An 18,903-nucleotide genomic window follows, 5' to 3' on the forward strand; every position below is an offset into this window, starting at 1 on the left:
GCAGAAGGCCTTTCTCAGGACAGACGTGCCTTCGCTCAGACAGGCAGCAGTGAGAGCAGACACTCTGAGAAATTCTGACGACCCGGTTGAAGCAAACTGGAAAGGTGAACAAAACCAGTAAGAACATATATGTATGGAGTATGTACTAGGTATCAAGTACGGGGCTAAGCACTTTACAACACATCTTACGTAATCCCCTAAAAGTATCCCTTAAAGGCAGATACTATTATTCCCATTTTACGAAGGAAGACACTGAGGCTCAGAGCGATAATACGACCAACCAGAGTCCTGCATTTACTAAGTGACAGAGCTGAGACGCAGGCCCTGAGCGGCAGAGCGTGGAGACCCTGCTCTTAACCACAACTCCCCGTGGCCACTATCCAGATCTTAGGGCCAGGCTGGAAATTTACAGCCAACTAGGAGCCAGAAGTAAAGCGGTGATCCCCACGGTCACTACCCAATCGAAATAAATGGGGAGAAGGCAGATGTGCTCACACAGTAATACCCAGCACTAGCTGGTGCCCCAAAAGCTCCAGGGTAGGGTCAGGGAGCAAGCATGGTAGTCGCCAACAGAAATGCCCTTCCCGAAGAAAAGGCAAATCTGAGTGCAGACAGAACTGATCATCTCACCCTGTCCTTTGGGGATCTGTTGCTGTATGTTACAATCCCAGGATGGGAGTGCAGATCTCAATATTTTGACTGTGGACATCACTAGCCACCCATATTCAGGGACCTGATAGGAAGGTCACGGAGAAACTGCTAACTCTTAAAATTGTGATGTACTGTGGGGCATATTCACAGGGACTCCTCCATTCTGGTACTTAGAACAGGTACTTAGAGTACCATACTCCATACATATCCCTTTTCCCTATACATCCTTCCTCCACAGATCTCCAGGCTCACATACGCTTATATATGGGTGCACGCGTACACACATGCTCAAACACACATGCACTCTGAAGCTCCCCACCCACACAGAGCCCCACCCCACCCCAAGCACTTCCCCTTCTCCTGGGCTAAGGTTCTAGGTGGCTAGAAAAGAGGCAGCAAGGCTTCAACCCATTGGTGTGCCCCTATCCGCAATTCTGAAATTCATAGTCCAGTTTAAACATTAGGGGCAATAATTCTTCTCAACTCTCGATGTCGTAAGAGTTCACGTGTAAATTATCCATAGCAAAAGAGCTGTAAACACACAGTCACCATTATAATGATTTTATGACTTTTCTGCATCACACAGAGCCTCAGGACTTTTTGAGGCTTCTGTGTACCTGGATGGTTTGGGGACATGACTCTGCCCTTACAAGCAGGGTTTCAGCCTTGGAATCACTCACTTGGGTGCCAGTCCATGGTTTTGCAGACAGTAAGCACTCAGTAAATGTTTTTGTATAGATGTGACCCTTCCCTCCTTCAGTCTAGGCCCCATATCCGAGCAAGCAAGTGCTGAATCCACTGTCTCTGAGACCCAGCTGCCATAGTCCTGTGTGGGGGCCCCCAACCCCTATCTACCCTTTCTGAGTCCCAGCATTCAGCTGCTCCCTGCACTGCCCCACCCCACCACCATCCCTGAAACCTTGGTCAACAGCTTCCTAGGATCCAGGATAAAATTTAGACTCTTCAGCCTTGCCCTCAAAATTCCCTGGAATGGACCTTCAGCCCACCTGTCCAAGCTCATTCCTCCTCTCCAGCCCTTTCACCTGACCCCTCCCCCTCTGCCCCTTTCCCTCCACTCATTCTGGATCACTTGACCTTCCCCAAACAGGCTTTTCCCACATGGCTTTGTTCACACTAGACTCTACTCTCAATCCACTTCCTACTGCTGTTTATTGCATGACTATAAAGCGCCAGCTCCAGGATCGTACTCGGCCCCTCAAGGTGACATGAAGTTTGTCCTGGTGACATAGAGTGCCTCATTGGATCTACTACCCTTCATGATGAAATATTAGAGTTCACTGGTTAATCATTTTCCTCTTAGAACTAAGTGACCTTTATTGGTATTGCCTTGCCATTTATCAAAGCAAAAAAAATATAGTGTCAGAGAATAAGGAGAAAGTAGGGAGAGGTCAAATGTCCAAAAATGCCAAAAAGAAAGTCATGGTCATGGTATAGCAGTTTTAGTGGAAATAATTACTGCAGCAACGTTGACCAACAGCACTACAAGCATGGCCGGCAAGTTTTAATCGTTTTGATAAACTAGACCAGGAGCTCTCAAACTATGGGCCAGGACACCCTGGGGATACCCAAGAATTTTTTAGGGGAATTTTGCAAAGTCAAACTATTTCCATAATGATATTTGGCTTTTTCACTCACATGCTCCCTTAAGGGTACAGTGGAGTTTCTGCGTGGCCACATCACCCGTGATATAGCCATAGATTGGCTGCAGAAGCCGATGGAAGAGTCCCCTTCTCTTCTTTAAAACCAGAGAAACGTGGAAGATGTAGTATGATGCCCCTCTTCACTAATATTTTCGCTTTGAAAAAGTTATTTGGGGGCGCCAGGGTGGCTCAGTCAGTTAAGCACAGGACTCTTGATTTCGGTTGGGGTCATGACCTCCAGGTCCTGAGATGAAGCCCCACGCAGTCTCTGCGATGAGAGCGGAGTCAGCTTGGGGATTCTTTCCCTCCCCCTCCCCCTCTGCCCCTCCCCCACCCTCGCGCAAGCGCATGCGTGCTCTCGCTCTCTCTAAAATCTTTTTTAAAAAGTGATTTTCCCATAAAAATATGATTTATGTTACCATATAAGGTTTCATTGCTATTAAATTCACTAACGAGTTTTTTCCATTGCTTTAATTTCTAATGGGGTAGGTGTCGATAGATACAACCTACATTAAAAAAAAGCAAAAGGGTCCTGGAGACAAAAAACCAGAGAACTGCTGTTCTGGACAAATGATGCGGCTGTCCTTGAGCACGAGGTCAGACGAAACGCGCCCCCATCACTCTACGCCCACAGGCGAGGAGAAGCCTGACAGAAAGCCCACGTCGGCACAATCCTTCGCCCCGGCCGCCACAGCCCCAGACCGCCTTCCTCCCGCTAACTTCCTCTTCTTCCTGCGCCGGCAGGGTGGGGGCGGGGGGGGGGGCGATTTGGAGACTCCAGCTCGCTTTGGGGGCGGGGGGGCGGGGCCTCAATGGGCGGGGCGTCCGCGCCAGGGCGAGACACGCCACACAGGCCCTCACGGAAGGGCGGCAAGCCGCGCCCCCCACCCCGCAGTGCATTCTGGGATGCCGTCTCGACCAATGAGATGCGGGCTCCGTCACAAGGGCGCCTCTTCTGGACGGCGTGGGCTCGCGGGGCGCTCGGGCCCGTGCCCCGGGGGCAGCCAGCGCCGCCCGTCGTCGTGCCAGTGGCCCGCGGGTCGTGTCGTGCTGGGCCTTCCGACATGGTGGACTACTACGAGGTGCTGGGCGTGCCCCGCCAGGCGACGCCCGAGGCCATCAAGAAAGCATACCGCAAGCTGGCGCTCAAGTGGCACCCCGACAAAAACCCTGAGAACAAGGCGGCGGCGGAGAGGCGGTTCAAGCAAGTGGCCCAGGCCTACGAGGTCTTGTCCGACGCCAGAAAGAGGGACGTCTACGACCGGTATGGCGAGGCGGGAGTGGGGGAGGGCGGCGGCGGCGGCGGCGGGCCCTGCCGCGACCCGTTCGGGTACGTCTTCACCTTCCGCGACCCGGCTGAGGTCTTCAGGGAGTTCTTCCGGGGCCGCGACCCATTTTCGTTCGACTTCTTCGGAGACCCGCCGGAGAACATCGTGGGCGGTCGGAGGAGCTCCCGGGGAATCAGAAGCGGAGGAACCGCGCCCTTCTTCTCGGCCTTCAGTGAATTTCCAGCCTTTGGGGGTGGTTTTTCTTCTTTTGACACAGGATTCAGTTCCTTTGGTTCCCTGGGGAGCGGAGGCCTTTCTTCCTTCGCCGTGTCTTGTGGAAGGGGTGGGTCCCGCAACTTCCGGTCCGTGGCGACTTCCGCCGACATCGTCAGTGGCAAAAACATCACCACCAAGAGAATCGTTGAGAATGGCCAAGAAAGAGTGGAGGTGGAAGAAGACGGAGAGCTGAAGTCCCTGACGATAAATGGCCAAGAGCAGCTGCTGCGCGTCGACACCGAGTAGTTCCAGGCCACGTTTGATTTAGAGCACCCTGTGAGGAATGGACTTTCTTTTCTTTTCTTTTCTTTTTCTTTTTTTTTTTTGAGGCTTACAAGGGCACTCTACTTTCAGAACAACTGTTCTCAGGAATTTATAAACAGTCATATGCCAGTGCCTCTTTGTTGTTATTGTTGGGACTGCACGAATGGGACCTCTGTTTGTCTTTAAAACTGTTGTAAATAGCTCTATGCACTTTGCTATTTATTAAACATAATCCCGAAGCGGTGATTATTTCTTAGTACTAGGACAAAATGTTCCAGCACCTTGAACCTTGCCTTTCCATTTTGTTTTGAAATGTCAGCCAGGTAGTTTTCTCTGAAGTTAACGTTGCCAAGATAAATCGTTTTACTTCAGTTTTTTTCAACACATAACAGTAAAAGATGTGAATACACCAATACCTCTGGCTTAAGGATGGTTTTTAGTCCCACATAAATGCTGGTGACTAGTGAGAGTTCTCCGTTTCAATATAATAAGCCTAGGCTTTTTAAAAAACGTAAACCTGGCAAAGTGGATGTATTCGTTTCCTATGGCTACTGTAACAGATTACCACAAATTTGGTGGCTTAAGACAACGCAGATTTATTCTCTTAAAGATCTGGAGGTCAGAAGTCTGAAGTCCGTTTCGGGGGACTGAAGGCAGTGTAAGCAGGAACACGTTCCCTCCAGAGGCTTGAGCAAAATGCTTAAGTGCATTACAGTTGTATGATTAGTTAAGAGCATCCTGTGGACTTTATTCAGGTCACTTAAGCAATAAAAAAAAAGAACCAGTGGTAGTGATAACTCAAAGCCTTAATACAAATCTGATTGCTAGCCTGTACCCAACTTGGTTCTACAACTATGATTGATGAAAATGTGGAAAGTGTTTCTGTGAGGCTACACAAAACTATCCCATTGCTGCGTGCAGGATGTATCTCATTTCAAATTAGGTTGACAAAAGCCAAGAATATTGGAAAGCTTGGAGTACAGTTTGGGTGAGGCAGCATACATCTGAGAGGGTACATCTCTGTTGTGCACAGTTTATACCCCCAGTGAAAACCGTTTTGGGCATGGTTGCCTTGGGATAGTCCATCACAAATTGTGCCATCCCCTTTGGTCATGTCTAAGGAAAACTTTGCATAAGGCATGGGAGCAAAAAGGCAACTGAACTAGACCGACTAAAAGTGCAGCATATCCTTTCCAGGAAGGTCGTGTGACTTGAGCACAACCAGGAATATATGAAATCGAATTTGATGCCTGTAAAGTCCAATTCCCATGGAATGGCATGCAAACAGTTATGCAGCAGGAACATAGGATTCAGCCACTACTGTCCCACGAGGGCACACAGTCTGTTAAAACTACATCAAATGGTCACTGAGGTACCCAGGCAGTGCTTCTCACCCACTAATTGTACAAGAAGTATCAGAATAACACAGAGTACCGGGGCTTTTAAAAAATCAGCTCATTTGCTTGCTAGGCTAGGGAACTCAGACCAGTGAAGATATTCATAGTTGTTGGTGGGGAGGGGAGGAGGAGCAGGGAGAGAAGGGATGTCAAGAGTTTTGAAGTGATAAGAAAAGCGGGTGCACAATTTCATGGTGGTTATGCTAATTAAGGGTTAAAAATCACCACTCTGTATGGGACAGAATAAGTGCATTTGTGTCTATACAGTTGGTTAACATAAGCCTCCATTGGTCAGGAAAGCCTTCAAGTTGGATCCAGTCATGGATCTTAACAGCTCTAGTGGAAGCAACCTACAAGTCAATGGATGAATATATAGGCAAATGCGGTCAATTCATTCAATGGAATATTATTCAGCCTTTAAAAGTAAGGAAACTCTGGCATATGCTGCAACATGAACGAGCCTTGAGGACATTAGGCTAAGTGAAATAAGTCAGTCGAAAAAAGACAAATACTCTATGATTCCATTTATATAAGGTACCTAGAGTGGTCAAGTTAGGGAAGACAGTAGATTGCAGGTTGCCAGGGGTTTTAACAGCATTTGTTGAAACAAACAGCATTCAGTTAGAGATCTGGATTAGTGCTGCTAAGTGGGAAGTTTCTCTTTGGCAGAAATATAAAAGCATTTTCTCTAAAGAATTTTCAAAACTGAAAGCTGCTTTTAAAAAATGTCTTGGCTCCAAAATTACAGTCCTGTATATCAGTATTCCTCATTTATGGAATAGCTTGAGTAGGCTTTCAGAGCAGAGAAAACAGCACTTTCTCTGGTGCAAAGATGACCATCTGGAGGACCCTGCAGTGGACTATTTCCAAGGACTCACTACCAGCCCCTTCCCATGGAACACACCAGTTAAATAAGGAAGCTACACGTGACTACTAAGCACTTGAAATGTGGCCAGTCCAAATTGAGATATGCTGTAAGTATAAAATACGTATCAGATTTTGAAGACTTAGTATGAAAGCAAAAGAATGTAAAATATCTCAATAATTTTATATTGAGTATATGTTGAAAGTATGTTTAGATATATTTGATTAAATAAGATATAATTAATTTTAGCCCTCTTTTTGCCTTTTTTGTAACATGTCTACTAATTTTTTTAATTATATATATGGCCTGCATTATACTTCCATTGGGCAGTTCTGTACTAGACCACAAAGAAAACCTATCAAATTATTTAACGTAGGGATTTCATAAGAAACATTCTCTGATTAAAATCTAAAATAATTAGAAAAAAAATAAGAGAGAGATAGCTAAAATAAATTTTAACTATGTGGGAATAAACAGGTTTGAAGATAGCCATGGACCTAAAGAAATCCAAACCAGAAAATTAAATGACCAAAAACAAAACAAAGAGAAAAAAAATGATTAATGCCAAAACCTAGGAGACATAGAAAATGTTCTATGAACTTCAATGTTTCATTATTAAGAAAACTCTTACAGAAAGGAACTTAATGCTTACCTAAAGAATATTAGAAAAATAACTATAAAATAAACCAAAAGACACAAGAATGACCATCATTAATAAAAAGCAAGCTGGGATTAATGAAATAGAAAACAAAAATAGTAAAAAGAATAAGCAATTCCCAAAATTATTTCTTTGAGAAAACCAATAAAATAATTTCACCCATCATAAAAAAAATTTTTTAAGTAGACTCCATGCCCAGCGTGGAGCCCAACGTGAGGCTTCAATTCACGATCCTGATACCAAGACTTAGCCGAAATCAAGAGTCACATGCTTAACTGACTGAGCCACCCAGGTGCCCCTCACCCATCATAAATCTTAAAGGAGAAAGAAAAGGAGCAAAAATATGAAAGACTTAGACTCCAATCTTTCATACTTGGAGAAAATTTCCATAAACTACTTAAAGAAGTCACATTTAAGGGTAAACCAAACCAAATAAATAAGGGTGACAAGATCTCAAGGTAAAAAAGAATTTAGTGGAACAAAAGCAATAATGGTATGCTTATCACCTATAATGCTTGAGAATTTCAATATAAATGATCTCTCGTGTACCCAATAAATTTGGCACAAACATATCTAAAGGTCTTCAGATGACATACCTTGTCCTGCTGGGCACTTTTTAAATAATGATAATAGAAAATACTTATTGTGTACTCATTGTGACAATAGTGAGGTCAGAATAGTTAGGTCACTTGCTCACCTGCCCATTCAGCTAGAAAAATGGGAGAATTTGAACCAGTGCAGTTAACTCCAGAGAATATATTCACATAGGAAAACTAAAAGATGCAGCCACTCTGGAAAACAGTATGGAGTTTCCTCAAAAAGTTAAAAACAAATAAATAAATAAATAAATAAATAATAAGAAAATTTTTAAAAAGTTAAAAATAGAACAACCTTACAATCCAGCAATCGCACTACTATGTACCTAAAGAATACAAAAGTACTAATTTGAAGGGAATCCATGCACCCTGATGTTTATAGCAGCATAATCTACAATAGCCAAATTATGGAAAGAGCCCAAATGTCCATCAATAGAATGGATGATATAGTAGCAATAGCCAAACTGTGGAAAGAGCCAAGATGCCCTTCAACAGACGAATGGATAAAGAAGGTGTGGTCCATAGATACGATGGAATATGACTCAGCCATCAGAAAGGATGAACACCCAACTTTTACATCAACATGGTTGGGACGGGAGGAGATTATGCTAAATGAAATAAGTCAAGAAGAGAAAGTCAATTATCATATGGTTTCACTTATTTGTGGAACATAAGGAACAGCATGGAGGACATTAGGAGAAGGAAGGGAAAGATGAAGGGGGGAATCGGAGGGGGAGACGAACCGTGAGAGACTGTGGGCTCTGAGAAACAAACAGGGTTTTAGAGGGAAGTGGGGAGGGGGGATTGGTTAGCCTGGTGATGGGTATTAAGGGGGGCACGTACTGCATGGAGCACTGGGTGGTATACGAAAACAATGGATCGTGGATCACCACATCAAAAACTAATGATGTATTGTATGGTGACTAACATAACATAATAAAATTAAAATAAAAAAAATAGGGGGCGCCTGGGTGGCTCAGTCGTTGAGCGTCTGCCTTCAGCTCAGGTCGTGATCCCGGGGTCCTGGGATCGAGCCCCGCATCGGGCTCCTTGCTCGGCGGGAAGCCTGCTTCTCCCTCTCCTACTTTCCCTGCTTGTGTTCCTTCTCTTGCTGTGTCTCTCTCTGTCAAATAAATAAATAAAATCTTTAAAAAAAATAAAATAAAATAAAATAAATAGAATGGATGATAAAATAAAATAGGTGAATGGATAAAGACGCGGTATAGGGGTGGCGCAGTAGGTTAAGCGTCCAACTCTTGATTTCTCCTCCTAACATCCCCTTTCCCCTTTTAGACTCTGTTCTCTTCATCACTGCCCGCCCCCTTCACTGGGTTTATAGGCTCATAGTTTGATCTTCCAAGTCCCTCCCACCATCCTTTGATGACTTCGGCATCCCAAGTATAAGACCTATCCAACCTGCAGTCCAACTCTGATTGTCCCCATGTCATATCCCTGACATCAACTCCTGGTCAGAAAACTTTGTCGGCACAGCTCCATCTCTGAAAAGTTGAACTCACTTACTTCTTTCTTGGACCACACAGACCCCTTCTTATCTCTTCCACATTTTCTCACTTCCACTTAATTTATTCAAGCTCTCTGACACTTCTGCTTCCTTTTGGTGTTTAGGTCTCCTGTGATCAGATCACACTCTAGTCCCTTCTGAGACAGGGCCACTAAAAACTATCATGTCAACAAACGCAATTTCTTGGTTCCTTTGTCCTCCTGAACAAGCAAACACCCCACAAGCAAAATCCCCTGGTGGATCAGCTCACAACTCAGCATCCCTGCTCCTACACAGTTTGAGAAAATTGCACAACCACGAAAATGGTGCCTTTACGAAAGGACAGTCCTGGTTGACTCACACCAGTGCTTGTCAATCCTATCGCAGACCGGCACCCCTGCCTCTCATTTCTTTTGGTGACCATTGCAAACCTTTACTACCCTAGTGGAGGTACTTTAACATTTATCTCACCAAACTGTTAGGAGAATGAGAAGTAGAAATCTTAGAAAGACTGGCAGATAAATAAGCACCTGGAAGTAAATTAAAAACAAAAACAAAACAAACAAACAACAACAACCAAAAAAACGTGTTCCAGCTGGAACATTGATTGGACATAAGCACTAATACAGACCTGAGACAATGGCTTCCTGTGACCACAGTTTATACCCCCACTGAAGACCATGTTGGGCATGATTGGCCTGGGGTAGTCCAGGACAAAGTCTCCTCTGAACAGCCACACGGATGCGAAGCTGAAAACGTCCACCATTGACACCTCTCTTCTGAAGAAGCTCAGACGCAAGGCTTGCATAAGGAGTGAAAGAAATGTGGCAAATGTACTTCAGGGCCAGAGGGTAGAGCATGTTCTTGACCCTTTGCAGGAATGTCATGTGGTCTGAATTCATTGTGAATAACCTGGGAATATATGAGGAAGGGTTTGGGCACTGTGCCCCCTCAACATCTAAGTCACATGGAATGGAACTCAAAAAAGACACAGCAGGTAGTGACAGGTACTTAGCCAGTACTGCCCCACAGGGGTAAACGGGATCAGTTAAAACCACCTCAAAGGAGCTGGCATTCAGGTGCCTGATCAGCTCCTTGTTATGCAGCAGCTCCTCACAAGACCTTTGAAAAACCAAAGCAGCACTCTTTAAACTTTCCATAGCTTTCAAAAACATCTTTAGAAAATGCGTTCTTTCAAATATCAGATAAGTCTGGCCCAGCAGGAGATGATTAAATTCATCCTGGGTGTACGGAGAGGCATAGGTTGTCAGGGTGAAAAAATCCTCTTTGATATGCATGTTCAACTCTGGTGAAACAACCACCATTTGGTGGCCTCTAGCATGGAGCTCCTGCACGGCCTCCTTCATGCTGAGCCAGTGGCTGCCATCCATGGGCACCACCAGCACCTTCCCCCCTTCAGCCCCGGGTCTGACGCACAGGAAAATCAATAGCCCCATGAGTGTTGGCAGGGGAACCAGGAATCTTGCAGCCCTGTCCATAGAAGCCCAAAGCAGCTGACTTTTCAGATCAGGCTATGCCTCCTATGCCTTTATTTCCTTTGTCTTTATCTTATCATTGAGCCACTTAGAATGGCAGGTAACTGGCAGGCAGTATGCCCTTCTTGTGTTAATTATTACAGACTAGATCTATCCCTCACTTTCACCACCGGCCTTACCCTTCTGCTTCCACGCAGGGAGAGATCAATCTCCCTTATCATGGAAAAACTCATCTGCCTTGGCTGCTTTCTCCAGGGAACACTCTAATTCACTCTGTTGCTTTTTATCCAGTTCCCAAAACAGGGCTGTGGATGCCCATTTCACTTGATCTCCTCCTATTTCTGAGGTCTGAGGAGTCACCAATGCCCCAGTCTCCAAGGATGACCTCTCTGTTGGATGTGACCTTACCTGAGATCTCTAAAACTCTTTCCTCCCATTTGTGGGGAACGTGGAGCACACCCAGAAGAATATATAACATTGCTAAGACAGCTTTCTCTAAACAGGAAGGGAGGCACTAGCCCTTTGATTTTGTTCCTTTTCCACACCAGGACATCTCTTGCAATGGTCAGGGAAGGATCTACTTGAAGCGGCCATCAAATATGTAAATATCTCAAAGGATCCTGTGCTGGAGACATGAGGACAACACAAGGATTTGTTGAGGGTTCTATATTTACTTCACAGAATAAAAGTTGCTGTTATCTAAAGCATAAATGGGCAAAACAACCTTTATCGATGACATAGTGGGACCAGAGAGCACCCTCCCCCAGAGCCTGCTTTCCTCGGAACAAGAGGTAGTGGTCAGCCAGCCTCGGATCAAGCTGACTCCACTCCTCTTCTCCAGTCTTCTACTACTCTGTTTAGGGACAGGGGTCTTTCACTAAGGAAGTTACTAATAACTTCCTTACCCCAACCTCCTTCCCATGAAAACCACCCATTTCATACAATGCCTCAGAGCTCCCCTGTACTTCCTAGATGGGATGTTGCCCAATTCATGAATCCTTAATAAGGCCAATTAGATCTGCAAATTTACTCAGTTGGACTTTTGTTCTTTAGCAACTCTAAGACACAAATCTAGACAGAATAAATAAGGAGACGGGATGGGAAGATTTAACATTATAATGCTCCTGACACCCTTTCCCAAGGCCCATTTCTTCAGTTTCCTGGCTGGTTCACTAATTGTTGGCTCACAAACTGGCCACCATACACAGAGGGCAAGGAGAGACTGAACAAAGAGGCAGGCCACTCCAGATGGTGGGTGGCAGGGGTAATAAAAAGGGAACTCACTCACAAGGCTTGTCTTGAGTGCCCACAAGACCAGTAGATCTCTGCCCCTGCCTGCCAAATCTTAAAAGTTTACATAGAGGCCTTAACTGGGTTCAGTCCTCTATATGATCCAGATAGTATACCATCAACAACACCTGACTCTCTCAAGGCTACATCCTTGGAAACAGCTCCCACTGGAGAATGGTGGGCAGAACATACATCCCCAGGACAGCGAAGGAGCCGAGAAGCTTCCAATGGCCTGTCCAGCCCCCAGGTAAACCAGCATGAGCATCCCTCCCAATTACTCCCTCCAACACTCAACAACAACAACAAAAACAAATTTTTTAACTAAACAAAGGATTTGAATAGATTATTGTCCAAAGAAGATATAAGAACAGTCAACAAGCTCAACATCAGTAGTCATTAGGGCAATGCAAATAAAAATGAGATATCACCTCTTGCCCACTAGGATAGCTATAATAAAAAATTTTAAATGCAAAATAACAAGTGTTGGCAAAGATGTGGAGAAACTGGAATATCCATACCTTACTTGTAGGAATATAAAATGGTGTAGCCACTGTGGAAAACAGTTTGTCAGTTCCTCCATAAGTTACACATAGAAATACTATCTGACCCAGCAATTCTGCTCCTGGGGATATACTCAAAAGAACTGAAAACAACTGTTAAACAAAGAGTTGTCCACAAATGCTCATAGCAGCACTATTCACAATGGCAAAGAGTGTAAACCCATCAACTGATGACATAAATGTCCAGCATCAGGCACCTGTCTGGCTCCGTCAGAAGATCATGCAGCTCTTGATTTTGAGATGGTGAGGTCAAGCTCCACAATGGATGCAGAGATTACTTAAATAAATAAAACTTAAAAAAAAAAAAAAAAGAAATGTCCGGGCGCCTGGGTGGCTCAGTTGGTTAAGCGACTGCCTTCGGCTCAGGTCATGGTCCCGGAGTCCGGGGATCAAGTCCCACATCAGGCTCCCTGCTCATCAGGGAGCCTGCTTCTCCCTCTGACCCAACCCCCTCTCATGTGCTCTCTCTCATTCTCGCTCTCTCAAATAAATAAATAAATCTTAAAAAAAAAAAAAAAGAAATGTCCATCAACTGATAAATGTACAAACAGTGGTCCATCCACACAATGGAATATTATTCAGCCATAAAAAGAAATGAAGTACCAGGGCACCTTGGTGGCTCAGTCCGTTAAGCGTCCGACTCTTGGTTTCCACTCAGGTCACGGTCTCAGAGTCCTGGGATGGAGCGCCCGTGTCAGGCTCCACACTCAGCGGGGAGTATGTTCCAGGATTCTCTCTTTCCCTCCCTCTCTCTCTCTGCCCCTCCTCCCCCAAATAAATATATAAATCTTAAAAAAAAAAAGGAATTAAGTACCAACACATGCTACAACATGGATGAACCTTGAAACATTACATTAAGTAAAGAAGTCAGATACAAAAGGCCACCCATTGTACGATTTCATTTCTGTGAAATATCTAGAATAGGCAAATCTATAGACAGAAAGCAGATTGGTGGTCGCTAGGGGTTGGGGAGGGCAGAATGCAGAGAGACTACTTAAAAGGTATGTGCATGTCCTTTTGGGGTGACAAGAATCTTCTGGAACTAGGTAGTGGTGACAGTGTACATGCCGGGTGTACCAAACACCACTGAATTGCACACTTTAAAATGGTGAATTTTATTTTATGTGTATTTTGTTGCAATAAAACAAATGGAGCAGGCACTTTGAACAACAATCTGGCAGTTCCTCAAAGATAAAACATAGAGTAATCACACAACCTAGCCATTCCACTCCTCGGTACATATCCAACAGAATTGAAAACATATGTCCACACAAAACTTGCCCATGAATGTTCACAGCAGCATTATTTATAATGGCCAAGAAGTAGAAACAACCCCAAAGTCCATCGACTGATGGGTAGATACATGAAGTGTGGTATATCCATAGAAGGAAATATTATTCAGTAATAAAAAATAATGCTACAACATGAATGAACCCCGAAAACATTATGCCACGTTAAAAAAGCCAGTCACATATTCTGTGATTCCCATTTATTTGAGATGATCAGAATAGGCAAATCCATAGAGACAGAAGAATAAATCAGTGATTGCCAGGAGCTGAAGTGTGACTGCTAATGGGGTGGGAGTTTCTTTTAGGGGTGACTGCAAACATTCCAAAACCAATTGTGGTGATGGTTGCTAAAGATATGCTAGAAACCACTGAACCGTAAACTTGCCATGAATGAATTGTATGATCCATGACTTATAGCTCAGGATATTTGTTTGTTTTTTTAAACCCACTTAATCTCATTCTCTTAGAATTATGTCAATTATTAATCAAGCAAGGTTCTCGAGTTTTTCAGATACTCATGTTGAATACTTTTTCAAAAAAATGCTGACTCCCAGGGGCACCTGGGTGGCTCAGTCATTAAGCGTCTGCCTTCGGCTCAGGTCATGATCCCAGAGTCCTGGGATCGAGCCCCACATCGGGCTCCCTGCTCCGCCGGAAGCCTGCTTCTCCCTCTACCAGTTCTCCTTGTGTTCCCTCTCTCGCTATGTCTCTCTCTGTCAAATAAATAAATAAAATCTTTTTAAAAATGCTGACTCCTGCTAATATTTAGCTACTCTGGATAATTACTTATTAACAGAAACAATACTGTCAAAATGTTCTGCATGTCCGATCAGTCATAAAGATAAACACATTTCAAAATCCTTTTTGAAAGAAAAACAAACCATGAAAGGCATTGTAGACATTGGCCTAAGTCATGTACTTTAAAAAGTACCTATTAAGAATGACTTGGCATTTTGGGGTTTTGTTCCCCTGACTTGCCTGGAATTCAATCCTCAGCTCAACCAACAAATGTAGAGACTGAAGCCCAAGTGACTATTACTTGTAGAGACCCCTGAAGGGAGACCAGATGGCTCAGGGAGTGGGCAAAGGATCCCTGGGGCCCCTCACCATCCAGCTGGGGCCCTGCTGGTAGAAGTCACTGATAGTCACGTGGCATTGATTTAGATCAGCATTTCTCAACTTCAGCACTATTGGGGGACAGATAATTCTTTGTTGGGTGTGGGTGGGTGGGTATTTCTTGTGCTTTACAAAGGATTTCTAACAGCATCCCTGGCCTCTAAAATTAGACAGTGTCATCCCCTAATTGTGACATCAAACATGTCTCTAGATGTTGCCCCCCAGGGTTGCAAAATTGCCCCTATTTGAGAACCACTCTCTAGATGACTCCAGAACACAAGGCAACCTGGGAACAGAAGAACGAGTCCTGAGGAATTGGGATCTAGTTTTCTGAGAAAATGCTCCCCAAAGAATGGTGTGAGAAAGTCATGTTGTTCGTATCAGCTTGCAGAAAGAACATTTCAGCCTGCATTGAGAGAAGGTCCAGAGAAGAGAGGGCCAGGAGCCATGACTTCCCCTGATAGTCCACTGAGTCCCTTCACACATTGCCCTCATGATCCTCAAACAGCCTGTGAGGAGTGAGGCACATGCTGTCAGCCCCACTGTGAGATGAGAAGACTCAAGTCCAAGGCCAAAGCTCCTCAGATCTGCTGACTCATCTTTCTGCCTCCTTCCTTCCCTTCATGGGGCTGCTACCCTCCAGGTCTGGTATAGCTGGGAAAAGAGTTCTGGGCAAACATGTGGCCTCCGGGTGGGAGAGTAACAAGGTGGTGGGTTCTACCCTGCCTCAGCCCCTTGCTGCAGCCGGTCGCCTCAGGGAGCTCACTCAGCTTGCCTGGAAAATTTGGTTTGCTCATGTGTGGGAAAACTGGACTATCTCCTGTCTGAAGGGCCTCCATCCTGTTACTCCAGCCTAAAGCAGCCTGTCCTGCATGTGTTGCATTTACAGTTTCAAAGTTTTCCCATAAACTCTATCTTCCCTGCCCCCAGCCTTGACCTCTAGAGTGTTCCCATTTCACAGATGGAGAAATGAACACCAGAGATAGGCCACCTGCCTTGGCCACACAGCTGGACTTAAAGCCAAGTCTTATAGTCCTTACTCTACTAATGGAATGAGGACAAAGAAGGGATCCCTGGAGCCAGCAGGGGAGGGAAACCTGGTCCTTTCCCATCCTGGCTCAAGCTAGGGCTGGGCTCTGGTGCATTCCCTCCCACAGCAGGCTAGGCAGAGAGGATGTGCTAGTCCGAGAGCCTGAGCTCCCTGGGACTGTGTGGCCCCTAAAAGGGAGAGTAAAAACCTGTCCCTGAAGCTTTGAGCAGTTCTCTGCTTTGCAAGTGGAAGAGAGTAGGATTTATCTCTGAATTCCTTTATTCTAAGGAAAACACCTCAACGGCCCTTCTAATACTGAAATGTCACATCAAACCCTTCTAAAATGGCTCAGTCGGGAGAGCGTCTGACTCTTGATCTCAGGGTCATGAGTTCGAGCTCCACGTTGGGTGTAGAGATCACTTTCAAACTTTTTTAAAAATGGAGATATTGGAAACCTAAGGAAAAGAGATTAGCCATGGGACAGATGAGTCTCAACTAAGAAACAAGGACAGCGGAGAGAGTGTTCCAGCATCTGGCCTGGATTACAGCCCCTGTGGGCAGAGGGAAAAGGAGAGACCAGGTGACAGGGTGCACGGGGTTGGAAAGGAGGCCCTGGGTGGAGACCGGGATAAGTGGCTTCAGGACATCTGGTCTCCCCAGTGCGAACCATCAGCCAGGTGCCTGAGCAGCTTCTCTGGGAGCATCTTGTGCAAAAACAACCAGGAAGCCCTCTGAGGGGGCTGAGTCCCTCCCGGGGCAGAGGAGACAGGAGGAGCTGTAGTCAGTCACGCTACTGTGGGTGTTGGGGAGTGATCTCATGCTCTGTTACACACGCAAGCTTGGCAGCACACAGGTGACCCTGAGAATAAACACACCTCCCCAGATTGTGAATCATAGCATTATTGCAAGGAGCGTTCACCAGGCTCTGGTTTTCAAAAGGCTCTGCACATTAGCAAGAGCATAATAAGAAACTTAATTATAGTTGTTTTGTAGGTAGGCCAATAGTTACCTATAAAACATGCTTGCCAATTTGATGAGCAAAATTGAATTTCATTGTTTATTAATTTGAATTTCTTAGATTATTTCTGAAGTCAAATATGTTTCTAAACTTTTAGTGGACCCTTGTATGGTGGCTCTGTGTTGCCTGATCGAGTTATTTGCCTCCTAAGGAGTGTTTAGGTTTGTTTTGTTGTTGTTGGTTTGTTTCCAGCTATAAACCAGGTCTTTATTTTTCCTGATCTATGATGTATCTTCTTTTTTAAGTAATCTTTTTAGATGAAGTCACATAACACAATTAGCGATTTTAAGTGAATGGTAAATGCATTTAGTATATTCACCATGTTATGCAACGACCACCTCTATATGATTCCAAAACATTTCCATCACGTCAAGTACACATTTTTCCCCACAGCGTTGAAATGGTTTGATCATCTAACAACAACAGCAAAAAAAACCCTCTGATTTTGATCACTTTAATTCCTAATATAAAAATACAAGTTGATAATTACATATCGTGTAATACAGAAGGTTCTCTATGGTGGACATTTGGGTAACAGCTGAGATGCCAATGTAAGTTCATGATGCTCAAAAAAATGCATTCACTACAGTTTGCTTTGCAATATGACTAAATCTAATTCTTTTTGCAAAAATAGGATGGTCGGGACGAAAGTTACCAAAAAAGCGATTTTTTTCCTTTTTATGCCAAATGTTTCTTATAATATTTTTGCTTATTAATTTCTTGGTTAAATTTTCCTGGCATGTGGGATTTGTATTCTGTGCCCCACACTTCCTGGAACCAGTCCAATTATGCTCATTGCCCCTGCTCCTGCCAGCTCTCAGGGGTATGGCCAACTGTCCAACGTGCTAACAAAGAAATTGTCAGATGTGAAAGAAGAGGGATGAGGGTCTCTGGGACCTATTTGAGGCTTTCTTTCTGATGAAAAATGCATTGAAAAAGAGAATTCTGCTGGGAAAGAGTGATCTGAAGCCTTTCAAAGGTATAAATATTAAAACAAAAACAAAGAACTCACAAGTTTTTAACTTTCCATAGTAGCTCTGGGCTCTCTTCCCATATGTCAGGAAGGCATCTAAGAACATTTGCCTTAGGTCAGAGGTCAATATACTTTTTCTATAAAAGGTCAGGTAGTAAATATGTAGGCTCAGTGGGCCACATGCCTCTCTGCCACGTATTCTTTGTGGTTGCTGTTTTTAATATCCCTTTAAAAATATAAAAACAAGGTGACTGTGTGGCTCAGTTGGTTAAGTGTCTGCCTTTGGCTCAGGTCATGATCCCGGGGTTCTGCGATCGAGCCCCAAGTTGGGCTCCCTGCTCAGCAGGAAGCCTGCTTCTCCATCTCCTTCTACCCCTCTCCACGCCCCCCACACTTGCTCTCGCCTTCTCTCTCAAATAAAATAAAAATTAAAACATGAAATAAAAATATAAAAACCATTCTTAGCTCTGGGCCATATAAAAAAAAACAGCCCTCTGGGCAGATTTGGTCCACTAGCTGCTGTTTGATGATCTCTGCTTTGTGGGCCCAGAAAAAAGCAGGTTACAGAGGTGGGAGAATGGGTTTCCCCATGGACTCTCCTCTCAGCAGTGCATCCTCTTGTTCAAGCCTTCACTTGCTTCTTCAACAGGTGGGTGTATGATTTAGACTGGAAATTTCTAAGGCTCATTCTTATGTTCTGTGACTGTCCCCAGATGACCTCGCTGAAGATAACCTCCTATTGTTGCCAGGCATGCCCCCTGTCTTCATCCAAAGCCTCAGCCTCATTCAGAACCTCAGCCTCAGACTCATACCCTTCTACTCTGAGCCCAGCATCCCCTTCTTCAGGAAGCCCTCACAGGTGACAGTTGGCTAAGAGCGCAATGAGTGAGGGAAGATTGAGCATGTAAGAACAACATCTGCCCATAAAGAAGCAGAGCAATCAGAAAGAAATAAAACTACCAACCTGAGACAGGACTCCTTTCTTCTTGCAGTT

General features: G+C 44.5%; 2 protein-coding genes across 2 annotated transcripts; one reads left to right on the plus strand and one right to left on the minus strand.

Annotated features, from left to right (window-relative positions):
- Nucleotides 1-2,688: 2,688 nt before the first annotated feature.
- LOC112837136 (dnaJ homolog subfamily B member 3) lies at nt 2,689-4,359 on the plus strand. Its single transcript, XM_025889256.2, has one exon. It carries the CDS (start codon nt 3,125-3,127, stop codon nt 4,100-4,102), a length of 978 nt encoding a protein of 325 aa, XP_025745041.2. The 5' UTR covers nt 2,689-3,124; the 3' UTR covers nt 4,103-4,359.
- Nucleotides 4,360-7,725: 3,366 nt separating this feature from the next.
- Nucleotides 7,726-10,636, minus strand: LOC112836366 (UDP-glucuronosyltransferase 1A3-like). Its single transcript, XM_025888009.1, is given in 3 exon segments — nt 7,726-7,749; nt 9,769-9,915; nt 9,917-10,636. Coding segments are annotated over 3 exon segments (891 nt in total).
- Nucleotides 10,637-18,903: the final 8,267 nt, after the last annotated feature.

Source organism: Callorhinus ursinus, unplaced genomic scaffold, assembly GCF_003265705.2.
Source record: "Callorhinus ursinus isolate GAN/ISIS: 27379988/994484 unplaced genomic scaffold, GSC_fseal_2.0 scaffold2, whole genome shotgun sequence".
In the NCBI taxonomy this organism is placed as follows: Eukaryota; Metazoa; Chordata; class Mammalia; order Carnivora; family Otariidae; genus Callorhinus; species Callorhinus ursinus.

Excerpts from the sequence above, each read along its gene's own strand:
- LOC112837136 (XM_025889256.2), top strand. The coding sequence starts at position 3,125 with ATGGGCGGGGCGTCCGCGCCAGGGCGAGACACGCCACACAGGCCCTCA.